Source organism: Diabrotica virgifera, chromosome 2 (genome assembly GCF_917563875.1).
Source record: "Diabrotica virgifera virgifera chromosome 2, PGI_DIABVI_V3a".
Lineage (NCBI taxonomy): Eukaryota > Metazoa > Arthropoda > Insecta > Coleoptera > Chrysomelidae > Diabrotica > Diabrotica virgifera.
This window is the reverse complement of record NC_065444.1, coordinates 262,691,374-262,710,337: the sequence shown is the minus strand read 5'-3', so window position 1 is coordinate 262,710,337 and position 18,964 is coordinate 262,691,374. Positions and strand designations below refer to the sequence as shown.

General features: G+C 30.6%; 1 protein-coding gene across 1 annotated transcript; it reads right to left on the bottom strand.

The window, feature by feature from the left end:
• Window positions 1-5,850: 5,850 nt before the first annotated feature.
• Window positions 5,851-17,068, bottom strand: LOC114334109 (ceramide synthase 5-like). The gene is made up of 2 exons (XM_028284129.2): window positions 16,666-17,068; window positions 5,851-6,666 (listed from the first exon to the last, which is right to left on the bottom strand). Exons 1-2 carry the CDS (start codon window positions 16,820-16,822, stop codon window positions 5,906-5,908), a joined length of 918 nt encoding a protein of 305 aa, XP_028139930.2. The 5' UTR covers window positions 16,823-17,068; the 3' UTR covers window positions 5,851-5,905.
• Between the last annotated feature and the right edge of the window lie 1,896 nt (window positions 17,069-18,964).

Sequence of the window (18,964 nt, the reverse complement as noted above, 5' to 3'; positions counted from 1 at the left end):
AATTGCACTCGAGCTCTGAAATTAATATGGAATTTTTGCTCTCGTGACACTTTGACATAATTTCACTCGCCTTCGGCTCGTGAAATTAAAACTGTCAAAGTGTCACTCGGGAAAACTTCAATAATTTCAGAGCTCTTGTGCAATTACTACTGATTATTTCATTCATATGAGATTCTGACCAATAGAAAGCTACAGAAATCTGCATTAAATCGATAATTTTTAATAATCTCCCGTCGTTAAGTATATTACGTCAGATGCCCTTCGTTGCTACGAAAAAATACATTCAGTGACATTAATGACAATTAATGTTTTAAAAATTATAAAAGTGATGACTTTCAATCGTCAAATATTTATAAAAACTGTGTGTTTAATGGTACTTACATAAATAAATTACAATAAAATTTTGGTTTTGAACAGTTTTATTCATGAAATAATCGCAACAAATTACACTCGACCTCTGAAATTATTATAGAATTTTTGCTCTCGTAACACTTTGACATAATTTCACTCGCCTTCGGCTCGTGAAATTAAAACTGTCAAAGTGTCACTCAGGAAAAATTCAATAATTTCAGAGCTCTTGTGCAATTACTACTGATAATTTTCTACTGTACATTATTACAGTGGGAATAATTTTAAGTAAATTGTTTCTGTTTAATTGCAACCAGTTTCCTAGTTTTGATAACTGTCACATTTAAGAAAATATCCCTAATAAACTTTTAATTCTGCATCTAATGCCAAATTGTCACGAGGAGAACACAAATCGTCAATTTTAAGCGCTCGAGTTTACTTCGGTAAGAATATTTATTTCAAAATCCACGAGGAAAATAAACTTCCTGTAGCTGGCTGTATACCTACCATAAATCACAAAAATACCAAGTTTCTTGTAAAAGGTATATATTAAAATACCCTAAATAAGGGTCACAATACAAAACGTTTTCGGATTAAGGAATCCATCATCAGTGTTTAAAAGCCCTAAAATTAAGTATAACCTAATTAAATGAGATAAAAGTTAAAATTGACAGAGGTTTTCAAGAACAAGAGGTCATACTTACAAAATTTGCATGCCTGAGCCACCAAAATGTATCGGGTAAAAACCCTTTAAATGTAAATAATAAGGATGTTTTACATATTTATATAAAATTCATTGGATGATATAGATAAACCTGGATGTTACCCAGGGCAACACAGGACTCTCCCCACGTGGTTGGAACTTTTTTTTTTGGAGAAAACCTCACATATTGGATTTCAATGGCCAACTGACAAGTGAATTCAAGAGCAACCCAAAATGACATCAAGAACTGTCAATGTAACCTAGTTGTAATATTACTTCAGCCACAACATTAAAGATTAATTTAAATGTTTTAAGATAAAAAACAGTATCAAATTTACAAATAGTAAAAATAGAAGATGTTCACAAAATATGAAAGATTTTTTTTTTATAAAAATAATGCATTAATTAAGTATTCAAAATAGGGAAATGAAATGTTTACGTTACAGGAAGTTATGCAGTCAACAATACCAATAGGTGTTGTATTAGTGGTATAAAATTGTCAATACGATTAGACAAATAATGGTAAAGGCCTTATACTAGGAACACAAAATAGTATGTAATGTGTACATATGTGTACGATTTTAAGAGTATTGATGAAATGATAATTGTTTAATGACTGATAACTTTCTTGGTAGTCGACCCCACATAAATTGTATAATGATAGAAAAGTGATATGATAATTGTAAAAATACTGTTTTGTTTTTATCTGATTTTTATCTGAAAATGAGACTAAAGTAACTTGATGAAACTGAGTCCTCCAGAGACCTGACATCAAATTGGTTAAAAATGAAATGGTTGTAAAATATGGGGGGGAGTAGGACGGTATGAGAAGTCTGACAGAGTATGTTGTGATATTGGACCATGGAAGATGTGTAGTGTGTTGTTATGAAATAATAGTTATCTAATCTATAAGCTGTGAGATGAGGCTAAGAAGACAGGTGGCTGGAATGAGACTCAATTCTGATGGATGTGGTTGTATATGTGATGTAGGAGTTAAATTTTGGAAAAACTTAAAATAAAAAATTTAAATAATATTTATTTCATGAGTAAAACTGTATTTATAAATAATTGTAACTAATATTTTATTAATATCTTTGTCTAAATATTTCCTAAACTGTGTTGTTCACTTTAACAAGTTGAAAAATGTGTGTCACATTAATTGGGATCAATGTCGCTGAATGTTTTTACACAAAGACTTGAATTTTATATGTAAGTATTAAAAAATAATCTATCGATATCACACGATAGTAAGAATAAATAAAGAAAATGCTCCAATTTTTTTAAACTTGTTTCCAATCGGCAATAGTCACTCAAGCCATGCGGGTACTTGTGTATATTGCCAGTAAACAAGTTTTCGAAAAATTGTCGCATTATTGTCAATTTATTCTCACTCTCTTGTAATATTGATAATTTTTTTAACAATCTTTTTAACTGCATCATTAGAAGCCGTTTTGTCTTGGTTTTACATCCTTCCATCCTTACTGGCTTGAAGAATATCTTAATTTATCTCATCAAAGGGTTGTCTACTGCAGGTTTTACTTTTTCCAATGATGACACACACGCAATCTAAGATCTATGTAGTAATGTAAAGCGCTTTATATCCTTTATATTTATAATGTCCATTTTATAGCATCCTGCGAGTTCCGGTTCCCAGTCTCCATTAATGTATATCGGCCTATTCTCCTGGTCGTAGATCCATCTGATATATTGTCTTTTGGAATTGAAAACAAAGGTCCTGAAGCAGATAGCTTCTGAGCTTTTAAAACTTGGTGCAAAAAATCTGACCTGTTGTATAATATGCAAATAGGCTAGTAGAAGTGATTTGATCTATTCCGGTAGGTGTGTGTGTTGACGGAATTAATTAAAAATATTAAAAATAAGTGTAACGACGAACAGTAATATAAACTGCTCGTCAAAAGTTAGGGATATAGAAAATTCTGCTGATTTTCATAGTTGATTTTTTCGCGAACAGACGGATTCTGCTATTTTTTTTATTTTGGCCTTTTCTTTAGTATTTACACAGTTGTGCAAAGGTTTACTTAAACTTATTTTTTGTACTTATACCGGGTGGAAGAAAAAAATAGGTTTTTCTTGTGTTAAGTTTGAGACACCCTGTAGGGAGAACGAGGTACAAATGTGAGTATACATCAGAATAATATTGTAGTCCTATGTTTTGTGAACATGCTGTTGTTTGAATGTCCCTGATATCTTTAGAAACAAAAAAATAGACGGTTTTGTAATTTAACATGTGTTTTAACCGAAACAAAAGTTTGAGACACCTTGTAGCGAGAAAAAGGCACAAAGGTGAGTATACCCCGATATTGTGTTGTAGTCTCATATTTTTTGAATATTTTATTTTTTAATTTCTCTGATATCTTTAATAACAAAGAAACTAGACTGTATTACTCTTTAATATGTTTTTCTATGTTTCACATGTGTGATGTGACGCATGTCGTCAGTTAAAACACATATTAAAGAGTAATATCGTCTAGTTTCTTTGTTATTAAAGATATCAGAGAAATTAAAAAAATTAAATATTCACAAAATATGAGACTACAACAAAATATCGAGGTATACTCACCTTTGTACCTTTTTCTCGCTACAAGGTGTCTCAAACTTTTGTTTCGGTTAAAACACATGTTCAATTAGAAAACTGTCTATTTTTTTTTATTTCTAAAGATATCAGGGATATTCAAAAAACAAAATGTTCACAAAATATAAGACTACAATACGATTTCGATATATACTCCCATTTGTACCTCGTCCTCCCTAAAGGGCGTCTCAAACTTAACATAAGAAAAACATTTCTTTCCTTCCACCCGGTATAAGTACAAAAAAAAGTTTGAGTAAACCTTTGCATAACTGTGTAAATACTAAAGAAAAGTCTAAAATAATAAAAAAAATTAGCGGAATCCGTTAATCTGTTCACGAAAAAATCTACTATAAAAATTCAGCAGAATTTTCTATATCCCTAACTTTGACGAGCAGTTTATTTATTTATTTTGGGTGAACAAGCGGTGTGTTTGCTTATATCTCAAACGAGGGTTGATTGTCAGCGAGCCGAGGGTTTGTCTGCATCGTTTGCATGCTGTGTAGTGACTGGACCACCACTTTTATGTCAACTGGTTTTGCGGTTTTGAGATAATGACCAGAAAAGGCCATAAATTCTGCATCTACCTTTTAAGAACCTTTTTGTATTTCAAGAAGTTGCCATAACGAGTGTGGCAGTCTGGGGGCATCGCAATCTATTAGTGTTTCCTTGAAAGAAACATTAATCTTACACAATCTGTTTAAGGGATAATATTTCGTTTCTCGAAATCAACGGCATATGGTTTGTATATCACATCTGGATTTTAAGTGACCAATGCCGTTTCGTTTTGAGAAAAGTTATCAAAAATTAAGAAAATAAAATTAGCAAAAATAGTAATTAAAGCGTACCGCTATAGGTCTACCAGGTAAAACTACCAGACGACTGGAACGTAATAGGTATAATTGTATCTATTCACAAGAAAGGAGATCAAATAATGTGTGATAAGTATCCTCGTAGAAAAATTAGATTCCTAAATGTGACCTACAAAACATCAGCCTTCATTCTTTAACATCGTCAATCAGGATATTGTAAAAGCATAATAGGCAAATACAAGTGTCGGTTTTCCAAAGAAAAAATCAACTATTTATCAAATATTCCTTCTAAGACCAGCTCCGGAAACACATATGAGTGAAGTAGATGTGCGTATGACATTGTAGAGAGAACCGCACTATACAAAGCCATGGTAGAATCCAACTTAGAGAAATTGGTGAAAGCATAAGGCACCTATGACTGCCTAATAATTCCCGACCTAATAGAAGACATAAAAAACCTAAATATCCCAATAAAACATAAAGATTACGGAAATGACAATGGAAGGATCGATGGCAGCAATTACAGATGACGGAATCACCAAAAATATAGAAATAGCAACTGGAGTACGACAGGGCAAGTCTCTATCAACGTCACTACTTAATGTCGCTATAGAAGGAACAATAAGAGCTACACAAAGAAAGATACAATTACAAACATATAACATCGACACATGTCGCAACTTGTGGCGTACACTGACGACATAGCTTTGATTAGAAGAAACCTGAACAGTTTAAAGGAAGAATTTGTAAAGTTGTGCCAGGAAGCATCCAAAAGGGGTTTGGCAATAAATCAAAACAAACAAAATACCTAGTAAGCTCAAGAAATAGACAGTTAATGTGACAAGTTTAAATATTGGCAAATATTGGAAAAAGTAGAACACTTTATATATCTTAGGGTATCAGTTAATGGAACTAATGATATAAGTATAGTAATCAATCAAAAAATCCTGACAGAAAAAAGAATCTGCTGAAACTACAACAACTTCCTCAAAGATAAGAAGCTTACTCAGAATACTAAACTGAAAATTTACACAACAGCAATTAGACCGGTAATCACATATGGTGCTGAAATAATGTGTCTGACATAAAAAAATTGAGGATCCTAGAGAGAAAAATAATTCGGAAAAAAGCAGGCCCAAGAAACTTAGGTAAAAATTAATTTAGAACACTTACAACCTATAAGAGAGTTTTTTAAAGGATTTGGCAATCTGTCCGATTTGGCAATTTATCAAGGCACAGCGACTCAGATGGATGAAACGTATCGAAAGGAGAAATTCAGAAGCAGTTATCAAGAAAATCACTAAATACCACCTGATCTAAGTTACCACCGACCGCAGTATGTTTCCCTACATGTTGTCCCATGAAATTAGTTTGTGTTTCTAGTAAAAACAATGAAATAATTTTGATTAAAATTTAATTAAAATGAATTAGAAAAGACTATAAAAACATTATTTATTCATCTTTGGTATCATCATCATCGTCAGATCTATCATCTTCTGGAACTCCTGTTCGAATGGCTCTTACGACTGATCTTAAAATCATATACGTCCATATGGTATGCAGACCCAACAAAACTAAACTGACTCCATTCCAATAGTAGTACAAGTTGATTTTTCTTAATACACCATACCGATCTTCGATACAAGACCGCAAGAACCAAGTCGGATAGAGGTACATTCTGCAAACTAACCATGCCACTACGAACATAACGAATAAAACTTTTGTAGGAACTTCAAATTTAAGATATTTTGTACATTTAGCAAGTTCAATAAAAATGTCAGAAAAATCGTGCAAAAACATGTTTAGAGTACCGATCGCATAAAGACCATAGTGCCACACTACTGCTACTATGCCCATTAGGCAAATATGATGGACAAGCATCATATTGGAGTCTTTTCGTCTCACGCTTACGAAGTGCATTGCACAAGTTTCTAGGTATGTGGCCGTCAAGAAGACTCCGTAGTACCAAACGTCGCGAGGCAAACCATTTCCAAAGTCTCTCCAGCAGGATTCGATGTCCCACATCCATGGTCTTTTCCAGTGCATTATTAAGCCATAGGTCCATATGAAGGTGTACCATACGAATTTGTTCCCACTTTCGCAAAATTTATCAAATTTGGAGTATATGGGCTGGTTTGATGACTTCTTCTTTTTATTTGGTATTAAGTTACGTTCATCACTTTGAAGATTAGAAGATTTTCGGCGAACATTTCCTAAAAATAAGGAGAAAAATCTTTAACTACGTATCAATAAGTTTTTTTGGTGTCAAATATTAGATGATTTTATTCGTTTAAGAGCGTAATCGCAAAATTTTTGGGCCAATTCTGTTTGGATGCATTCATTTTTTCGAATCCTTAGAAAACTAATAAGTATTTTTGAAAAATTTAAACGCACAATGAAAGATTGCAATATTACCGAGATTAGACTTAGAATAGGCAAAATCTTCTCAAATCTCACAGATAATGTGTTAGAACTCCTCGTGTCACTAATTAATGATTCCTTTGAAAACGGTAAATTTCCAGAGTGCCTAAAGACAGCCATTATTATTCCTCTTCATAAAGGTGGCGAAAAATCTAATGCCTGCAACTATAGACCTATTGCCCTACTACCGGTACTCTCCAAAATTATTGAGAGGCTCATTAAAACCCGACTTATGTCCTTTCTCTTTGATAACAATATTCTATCACAAAATCAGTTCGGCTTCTTAACTAATAAATGTACAACTGATGCCATGTTTTCTGTACTTCACGAGGTTTACCAAGCACTAAACAATAATCTTTATACTGCCACTGTTTTCTGTGACTATTCCAAAGCTTTTGATTGTGTAAATCACAACATTTTGATTAAAAAACTTAATTACTATGGAATTCGAGGTATTTCTTTGAATTGGTTCAAGTCTTACTTAGATAATAGGAAACAATTGGTTAGAGCAAATGATACTGACTCTAGTCTCAAAAACATTATATGTGGAGTACCACAAGGTTCAGTATTGGGTCCTCTACTTTTCCTGATCTTTATAAATGACATCACTAATTTAAAAATCGATGGAAAAATTTTTCTTTTTGCTGATGATACCAGTATCACTTGGAGCAACTCAACTATTGCAACTCTTCATGCAACTATAACTTCTGATCTTCTTACGATAAAAACCTGGTCTGACTCTAACTTACTCTCCTTTAACGTGGATAAAACGGTAGCATTATCATATAAAGGTGCTCTTCAACCACTGCTTGTGAATAGCAGCCAGATCTCTACCGTTGATTCTGTAAAATTTCTTGGTATTCTTTTAGACAGCAACCTCAAATGGTCCCTTCATATCGATTTGTTAAGTAAGAAACTCGCCTCGGCCTGCTATGCCATAAGATCTGTTTCGAAGGAACTCAATTTAGCATCTTCTAAAATAACATATTTTTCTTTATTCGAGTCTCATCTTCGATATGGTCTTCCTTTTTGGGGGTCTAGTACAGCTGCCCAATTTGATGTTATTTTCAAATTACAAAAAAGAGCAATAAGATATCTGTTTGGCCTCAGAAGAACAACCCATTGCAGAAGTTACTTTAAAGATCACGAAATTTTAACTCTTCCATCTTTGTATATTTTAGAAACTGTTTGCTTAATTCGTAAACACATGCATGTCTTTCCAGCAAGGCCTCATCATGACTATTCCACCAGAAATTCAACTTTTGATGTCTATTTACCGATCCCGTCTTCTAAGTTAGTAAAGAAATCTATACTATATTCCGCAAAAAAACTATACAACCATCTCCCTTTACAACTCAAATCTGCAACATCCTTTCTCAAGTTCCGTAAAATGACAAAAGCTCATTTATCTAAAAGACCATATTATTCAGTAGAAGAGTTTCTTAATGACTAACTAAGAAATCACAGTAATGTACAAGTAACTAAAGTGTATTTATATATATTTGGGTGTCACATACAGCAGCTTAAACTTATTAGTTCCTTTGTTTGTGTTTTATTATATTATGTTGTATGTTCAATTTTGCAATTTATAGTAATTTTGCAATATATTGGTTTTTGTTTTTTTACTTCACTTTTTTAACTTGTTTATATTTTTTTTATTGACGATTTATCTAATTTTATAAAATTGTTTTTGTTATTGTTATGTATATCTTTTTCGTGAATCTATGTTAATCTTTGTCCATAAAATTTTATAATTTTCAGTGACAATAAAGCATATTTCTATTATATTCTAAGGTTTCTTTTGAATGAGATATTTGAAATTAAAAGTCACACAAAATTTTCTCTTCTTTTTCACGCTTGTAACTCATTAAAATAAACATTATAGAAGTTTTCAGGGACTTTCGGCCACTAATGTAATATTTCGTTCTCCGTTTAAATTTAAAAAAAATACTTATTAGTTTTCTCAGGTTTCAACAAATGCATTTAAAAGATATTGACCCGAAATTTTGCGCCTACTCTCTTAAGAATATACAGTATGGTGCAAATGAAAGGAATAAATTCGTTCGTCACCTGGGATGATGACGTAATCGATGATTTTTAAAATGAGAATAGGGGTTATGTGCTAGTTCTTTTGAAAGGCTATTCAATTCTCTACTCAGTAATATAAACATTAATATAATTCCTTGTACAGAGTGCCCAAAAAAGTTTTTTTGAATTGAATTAATTGACACAAGAAGAATTTATGTAATTTATTTATTTCAAAATACATTTTACTGCTATAAGAAGACAGAAAAAACGTTTATTTTACAAATAAACATTGCTTGCTCTTCTCTTAAATTCAATGTTCAAGCTGTTACCCACCTGCCTCTTCGAATTTAAGCAAAAAGCAATGTTTATTTGTCAAATATACATTTTTCCTTTTTTCTGAAAGCATTTTGAATTAAATAAATTACATACATTCTTCTTTTGTGTCAAATAATTTAATTTAAAAAAATTTTGGAGAAAGAAATAATTTTTTAAAACGGAGCTTGATTTTTTCCTAAGTTGAATAAATCAGTTGATTAGGTGGTAGTACTGTAGTAACCATTGACCAAAATTGAAATTGAAAAAAATGACCAAAAACATGTCAGAATTACTGTTCAAAAGTTATGAGGAATAGAAATTTCAGTCAAAATTCACACTTGTATATTATATACCTGTTGTAGTATATACCTGTATAGTATATACCTGTGCAGTATATAGTATATACAGGGTGTAACGAAAATACAGGTCATAAATTTAATCGCATATTCTGAGACCAAAAATAGTTCGAATGAACCTAATTTACCTTAGTACAAATATGCACATAAAGAAAGTTACAGCCCTTTGAAGTTACAAAATGAAAATCGATTTTTTCGAATATATCGAAAACTATTAGAGATTTTTTATTGAAAATGGACACGTATAATTCTTATGCCAGGAATATCTTAAAACAGAATTATAGTGAAATTTGTGCACCCCATAAAAATTTTATGGGGGTTTTGTTCCCTTAAACCCCCCAAACTTTTGTGTACGTTCCAATTAAATTATTTTTGTGATACCATTAGTTAAATTCAATATTTCTAAAACTTTTTTGCCTCTTAGTATTTTTTCGATAAGGCAGTTTTTATCAAGTTGCGGCTTCTTTTTTAATATGTTTACATAAAAATTTTATGGGGGTTATGTTCCTTTAAGCCCCCCAAATGTTTGTGTATGTTCGAATTAAACTTTTACTGTTGTACCATTAGTTAAAAACAGTGTTTTTAAAACTTTTTTGCCTCTTTGTATTTTTTCGAGAAGGCACTTTTTATCGAAATATTACTTCTTTTTAATATGGTTCAAAATATACCTAAAAATGTAAATCATAAATAAATTTTCACATTATTACCAAGTCTCCATAATCGTACTTTGCCATATACCAATATGTGGTGGATTTGACAAATATATTCAAAATATCTCGATAAATACTGACTTTTCGATAAAGTACTGAGAGGCAAAAAAGTTTTTAAAATAATGTGTTTAACTAATGGTACTACAATAATAATTAAATTGGAACGTACACAAAAGTTTGGGGGGCTTTAAAGGAACAAAACCCCCATAAAATTTTTATGGGGTGTTCAAATTTCACTATAATTTTTTCTTAAGATACTACTACCATAAGAATGCCACATGTCTATTTTCAATAAAATATCTCGAATAGTTTTCGATATATTGAAAAAAATCGATTTTCATTTTGTAACTTCAAAGGGCTGTAACTTTTTTTATGTGCACATTTGTACTAAGGTAAGTTAGGTTCAATCGAACTATTTTTGGTCCCAGAATATGTGACTAAATTTATGACCTGTATTTTTGTTACACCCTGTATATAGGGTGTCAAAAAACTAGCGGAACGGTCGAATATTTCGCGAACTAAACATCGGATCGAAAAACTGAGAAATACGTTTTCAATAATTTTTAAAAATCTATCCGACGTCCAATACGTTCCCCACTCCATTCCCTAGAGGTAGGGTGGGGGTAACTTTTAAATCTTAAATAGAAACCCCGAGTTTTTATTTCAGATTTGGATTCCTTATGTAAAAGTAAGTAACTTTTATTCGAGACATTTTTTCGAATTACGGATAGATGGCGCTATAATCGGAAAAAACAATTTATCGTGATACCATAGGTAAACTATAGAAACGGTCTAATATCTCGAAAAATACACTTCCAAATGAAAAACCAAAAATCATGTATTTAATATTTTTTAAAAACCTATCGAATAACGCTAAACAGGACCCTCCATCTCACCCCCTAGAGGTGGGTGGGGGGTAACTTTAAAATCTTAAATAGCAACGTCCATTTTCTATTGCAGATTTGGATTCGTCATAAAAAATTAAGCAACATTTATTCGAAACATTTTTTAGAATGTTTAATAGATGGCGCTAATAAATAGTATTTTTCCAATTATAGCGTCATCTATGAACAATTCTAAAAAATGTTTCGAATTGTTGCTTAATTTTTCATAACGAATCCAAATCTGCAATAAAAATGGAGGTTGCTATTTAAGATTTTACACCCCACCCCACCTCTAGAGGGTGAGGTGGAGGGTCATGTTTAGCGTTATTCGATAAGTTTTTGAAAAATATTTAATACATATTTTTTGGTTTTTCATTTGGAAGTGTATTTCTCGAGATATTAGACCGTTTCTATATAACTTACCTATGGCATCACGATCAATTGTTTTTTCCGATTATAGCGCCATCTATCCGTAATTAGAAAACATGTCTCGAATAAAAGTGTCTTACTTTTACATAAGGAATCCAAATCTGAAGTAAAAACTCGGGGTTTCCATTTAAGATTTCAAAGTTACCCTCCACCCCACCTCTAGGGAATGGACCGTATTTGACGTCGTTTGATAGATTTTTAACAATTATTGAAAACATATTTTTCAGTTTCTCGATCCGATGTTTAATTCACGAAATATTTGACCGTTCCGCTACTTTTTGGACACCTTGTACATTAAATAGGACTACAAATGAACGTTAAGAAAACCAAGTTCATGATTATTTCTAAGCAACATAGAGTAGAAAGGCAAGATATCGAGGGAAAACAAATATAAAGAGTAAATAACTACAAATATCTAATTAGGAACTTGGGTAAATGAAAACAATAACCAAGGTAGACAAATCAGGACACGCATTGAAATTGCAAGACAAGCATTTATAAAAAAAAAATAAAAAGACCTTCCTCTGGAACTGAGGAAAAGAACCTTAAGGTGCTACGTGTTTTCGACTTTGTTTTATGGAATGGAAAGCTGGATACTAAAAGTAGACAATATAAAGAAGTTAGAAACATTTGAGATGGGGAAATATAGAAGGGTTTTGAAATTATCATGGATCCAACGCGTTAAAATGCAGAAGTGTTAAGAAGGGTACAAAAGGATTGCCAGGTGATAAAGAACATCATAAAGCTGGAATATTTAGGTCACATTACCAGAGGTGCATAATATGAGGTATTAAGAATCATAATGCAAGGTAAAATTAAGGGTAAAAGATCCATAGGTAGAAGAAGAATTTCCTGGCTGAAAACTTAAGAGTAGTGTAGTTGCACCTCAGTAGATCTTTTCAGAGCAGCCGCTAATAAGGTATGGATACCTGTGATGATAACCAACCACAGATTGGAGAAGGAACTACAAGAAGAAGAAGAAAGGTACCTTCGTTTTTTAAATAAAATGTGGAACTTAAAAATGAGAATGATGCTAACCAAGCCAAATTGAATTTACTCATAGGCAGTACTTTTTGATTTATATCTTTTATTAAACTTTAGCCTAATAAAATAAAAAAAAAGTCAAAATGTAAATTCGTACAGGTTAAAACAAATTTTATATCAAAGTGTAGGTGGGTACAAAAGATATTTTCAAGAAAGTATCCAAATCATAGAAGGGGATCATTGTTTAAATAATTAAAAAGGGGTCATTTTTGCAAAAAAATACTTTTTTAACTGTTGAGATAATTCACTTATTAATGAAGGTCTATGGGATCTTTTTCTGCAAAGCTGAAGGGTAAATCTTTCACATAAGACTTACTAAATTAAATTTGACCCCCTATTTATTTAAATAATTGTATATAAAACTTAAAAAACAAATTCCCAAAAAAATTTTTTTAGCGTTTTAAATAAGCACTATAAAATATCTTATTTTACAGACTGAGTTGCGCTGTGTTACCATTATTAAGCAAAAAAAAATTGGTCAAAAAATATTTAATATTTTTTGAGATATTGAATTTGTTTATTAAATGTTACTATATTTTCAATTGCAAAAACGCAGTTGTTGCCAAAGAAATATTCACCTGCTTAAGATCTCATTATTTTTATTTTTATATATATTTTCGATAAATGTATGGATAAATTCAAATTTCAATTAAACTCTCCCCTAAAATGGCATTTGAAAATTATTCAAATTTGTTTATAATTTGTTTTTTTCTTATAACGTCGCGGGGATTAAGTATTTTAAAATGCCGTTTCGATATTTGGGTTTCTGGGAATTTTTTACTAATTACCAAAATTTTTTTGTCGTTTTTTCTTCTTCTTTATTTCCTTGGCGTTATATTACTACGGGCTCTTTTAGGGTTAAATTTTATTAAGAATGTCGAATCTCTGAGATGTAGATTCTAGACCTAAAAATATTATGATTTAACTAAAATCTCTTAAATAAAATGTGGCTACTTACTGAGTTACAGGGTGTTTTATTTAAAAATTTAAAAATTATAGTTACCAAGTACTTTAAAACTATTTGACGTATCCTTATCATACTTGGCAGAAAGTGTGGCTATTATACACCCTACTAAATTGTGATTAATAAACGTTTCTAGCTAGTGCCAGAGGCGTACGACAGGGGAAAGTGAATGATTGAACCTTCCCAAATTCTACGCCACTGAGTGAATTACTATTTTAGCGAAATTTTTCGATTTTTCAATACTTTGTATGTAAATAACTTTATTGGTATCGATAAAGTCATCAGTTTGAGAGATATTGGAAGTTTAAAATGAATGAATGAATGAATCAAAATAACTATGCCGTTTCATTTTTAGCGTCCAATATCTCGAAAACTAATGACTTAATCGTTACCAGTAAAGAGTATATTATTTACATAAAAAGTATTGGAGAATCGAAAAATTTCGCTAAAACAGTAATTCCCTCAGTGGCGTAGAATTTGAGAAGGGTCAACCATTAACTATCCCCTGTCGTACGCCTCTGGTAGTACCTAGAAACTTTTATTTATCAAAATTTAGTAGACGGTATAGTACCCACACTTTCTGCCAAGTATGATAAGGATACGTCAAATAGTTTGAAAGTACTTGGTAAAAATAATTTTTTATTTTTAAATAAAACACCCTATAATTCAGTAACCAGCCTCATTTTATTTAAGTGATTTTAGATTAGACCAATCTTAATATTTTTAGGTCTAGAATCTACAACGTAGAGATTCGACATTCTTAATGAAACTTAACCCTATAAGGGCCCGTAGTAATATAACTCCAAGAAAAAAAAAAGAAGAGGAAAAAAGACAAAAAAATTTGTTAATTAGTGAAAATTTCCCAGGAACCCAATTATCGAAACGGCATTTCAAAATATTGAATCCCCGCGACGTTATTAAAAAAACAAATTATAAACAAATTTAAATAATTTTCAAATGCCATTTTAGGGGGAAGTTTAATTGAAATTTGAATGTATCAATACATTTCTCTAGTGTTAGGGCAAAAGGACTTAAGTCCATTTTTGGCCAAAATGAATTATCTACACATTTGGTTGTAAATTGTGAAGATTTTTGTTTTGGTAAAAAAGAATTAAGTCTATCTTAAAATATCAGGTTTTTATTAAGACTGGTTCAAAGAACATAAGTTACATCAGACTATTTTTGTTTGAGCAGACGAACATATGTAACTTAAATCCTTTGTTTTGTCCGATATAAACGACTTATGAAACTTAAGTCCTCGTAAGTGTTTATGACATAAATCTTACTGATCGTGCTAAAACACTTACTTGTTGATTTATAAACGCTAAAAGTTTTCTTCTTCTTCTGTTTCTTTTTATAAGAGAAAGTACTGGACTTACAATTTAACTGTACATCATTGTGCTTCACGAACAGCTTCCTGTTATATCTGGCATAAATCAATTGCTCACCGTGGTGCAAATGAGATTGTTTCTTGTCTTTTCAAGGAAATAATGAACCTGCCACTTGAAGTCACTAAAATAACCTTTTACTCAGATACATGTGCAGGGCAGAATAAAAATTTCCATGTAGCTGCCATGTTCATGTCAGTCTTGCAAATGAAAAGCACAATAAATGAGATCAACCATAAATTTATGATCTCTGGGCATTTACACATGGAATGTGATATCGACTATTCCCTTATTGAAAAACAGAAAAAAAATCGGGAAGGAAAATTGCTCATCCTCATGATTGGGCTACTCTCATTAGATGCACAAACAAAAAACGTCCATTTAAGGTCATTGAATTAACTTTAGATGACTTCTACGATTTTGCTGCTTTATTATGGACAACGTTTGTAAAGAAGCAAAAATATGTTGATGGAGAGTTGTTCAAATTGCAGAAATGTCGTTGGCTGCAATGCAGAAAAAAATATGCTACAATATTTTATAAGAGTTCTCTGGAAGAGTCAGAAAATTTTAAGAAAATTCATTTTACTAGAAGAGGTCGACAAAGTGCAATAGAACATCTTCTATATCTCTTACCGCTTGTACCAGAAGTACACAATTTTTTTATCAAGAACTGCCAACTACAAGTATGAACGATAAGGACCCAGATGTAGAGGAGTTTGTTTCGGATGACGAATAACTTCATCATAGTTATATTATAATATAAAAACTAAATATTACTGTTATTAAAATGTAAACTTGTATATTTAATATGATTAAAATATCGGGTCAAAAAATCTTAAGTATTTTATTCTGTGATCCAAAGGACTTAAGTCAGATCAAACTTTATTATTTTACAATATTTCATATTAAACTATATTATATATTGTAAATAAGCTGTTTTTGACCCATATGTGCTGACACAATATTTAATTAGGATAAAAATAGATTTAGCATGTTTCATCAAATCTTTAAAAATTATTTCTGCAATATTCCATTTACTGACTTAAGTCCTTTTACCCTAACGCTAGAGATTTATCGAAAATATACCTAAAAATCAAAATAATAAGATTTAATACAGGTGAATATTTCTTTGGCAACAACCGCGTTTTTGCAATTGAAAATAGAGTAACATTTAATAAACAAATTCAATATCTCAAAAAATATTAAATATTTTTGGACCAATTTTTTTTGCTTAATACTGATAACATAGCGCAACTTCTCCTGTAAAATAAGGTATTTTATAGTGCTTATTTAAAACGCTAAAAATAATTTTTTGCAAATTTTTTTTTAAAGTTTCATGTATAATTATTTAAATAAATAGAGGGTTAAATTTAATTTAGTAAGTCTTATATGAAATATTTATCCTTCAACTTTGCAGAAAACAATCCTATAGACCTTCATTAGTAATCGAATGACCTTAGCAGTTAAAAAAGTAATTATTTTTGCAAAAATGACCCCTTTTTAATTATTTGAACAATGATCCCCTTGTGTGATTTGGATACTTTCTTGAAAATATCTTTTGTACCCACCTAAACTTTGATATAAAATTTGTTTCAACCTGTACAAATTTACATTTTGGTTTACATGTAATGAAATTTTATTTTACTAGACTACTTATTTTTTACGTGGCTTACCTTTATGAAGTCCATAGTGTATGGCTATTCTTTTTACAACGAACTCACTGATACCGAATTTCACAAGCAAAAAAGGAACTGCAACTGCCCCAAAAGGAACGATTGGATGAAATTTGCCGAATTGTTGATCATCTATCTGTGAAGAATTTGACTCCATACTTAATTTAAAGAAAGTTGTTTTTCTGTTAAAGACGTCTTTTTATAAAATGGTAAAATTACTTTCAAACGAAAAGCAGTAGACTAGAACGCTACTACGAATTTGAAATTGTAATATATTTGATTATCGCTAAACTAACCTTATCTGTAAAATAACAATAAACTAGAACAACACGTACTGCCAAAAATATTACTTATAGTACTTTTAAAACTCCAAACAACGTATACACCATAATGGTTTAGTTAATGACGATTTTTTGCTACCTAACAAAGATACACTTACAGGTTATTACTATCATAGAAGTGGTATGAGGTCAAGAAATGACGGATTGTCATTGTCAAAATATCTACCACAAAATAGCCATGTCATATGTCATAATACTTATCTGAGTTTTGTGGTGGAGAACATTATATTGAATAAAACAAAACTATAAAATAGTTTTAAAATTTTTTTAGTTTAGCTTAATGCATCGACAATTAAGGTCCATTGGATTAGAATAATTATTATATGACATGTTTTGTGCTATACATTGAGTATTGTGTTGTCAAAAAACATGTAGGCATATAAATGCATTTTAATATTGAATCTGTGCTGTGAGAACCAATGAGAAATTTCTTCGAAGGTTATTAATTATACATACATCGGAAAAGTCTACTTAGGAATATTTTTAGAAACACGTAATTTCTTCTTAGTTGTTTTGGACAAATAATAATCTATTTTTAGTGATTATTAGTATTTAATACACAATAAAGTTTGTTTAAATGTCAAAGATAACAAGAATGCCTTTTTACAATTAAATGTAAATTTATAAACTGCTCGTCAAAAGTTAGGTATATAGAAAATTATGCTCATTTTTATAGTTGATTTTTTAACAGATTAACGGATTCCGCTAATTTTTATAATATTTTAAATTTTTCTTTAGTATTTACACAGCTATTAGACAAGACACTCGAAAATACAACCAAGAACAAATCGAACATACCATTGATAGACCAGGGCGCATCTGTTTTGAGATGGACGTTGAGAGGTGACTCATATTTTTTTGCAGAAATTGCTTGAAAATATTTGAAATAATAATATTTGAGTTATCCTCCCACTCAAAATGGTCCGGAACATTGTTTAAATAATCAAAATGTCAAAATATGAAAGAAAAATTCTATTTTTTTATTGGTTTTTGATTATAACTTTAAAACTATTCATTTTTGAGAAAAGTTGTACTAATATAAAAGTTGCGTAATTAAATTTCCTACAACATGTAATTGGTTAAAAATTTAAAAAATGGTCACCCTTGTTGCAAAATAGCAATAATTGCCAAAAAAAAACATACAAAAACAAGTATTCGCATTTTACGTTTTTCCAACCATTTATGCTACACTTAGGACCTTCATATTTTACCCAGAAAAACTATATGATATAGTAAAACAACACTGTAAATTTCATTAAGATCAATTTAATAGATTTTGCAAAATAAATTTTGCAATCTAGCTTTCGCAAAAAAAATTCATTTTTTTAAATATTGCAGGACTAAAAATAAAGCAGATAGCAAGTTTAATTTTTTTTGCTTATAGAAGTGTACTGTACCTTTCATATGCAATTTGCAAAATTAAAATCGATTAATTACCACGGCGTCAGGAAATTTTTTAAATAAACTTTAATTTTTGGTGCTACGCGCAGGACAGCGGTGTTCGATTCACACAAGTTTATTTCCACTTTCACAATCTTTATCTATTATATTATTTTCTTACTCTATATTTTGTTGTATTTTAATATTTTAATTCCACAAAAATCAAACTAATTTTATTATTAATTGTGAAATATGTTTAAACAATTGCATATGTTTAAAAATAATAAACTTTTATTCTCTAAGTTAAAATATATGAACAAAGAAAGTTTTTGCTAAAAAAGTGTTATTTCAAAGGATAGAGTATGTGTTTTTATTTTGCAATAAACAAATTTATTTATATCGAAATATAATAAAAATTAAAATGTAACAATCATTATCAAAGGTCATTGGAATGCCCAATCAGAGCAAACTATCCGCTGTCCTGCGCGTAGCACCAATAATTAATGTTTATTTAAAAAAAATTCCTGACGCCGTGGTAGTTAATCGATTTTAGTTTTGCAAATTGCAAATGAAAGGTA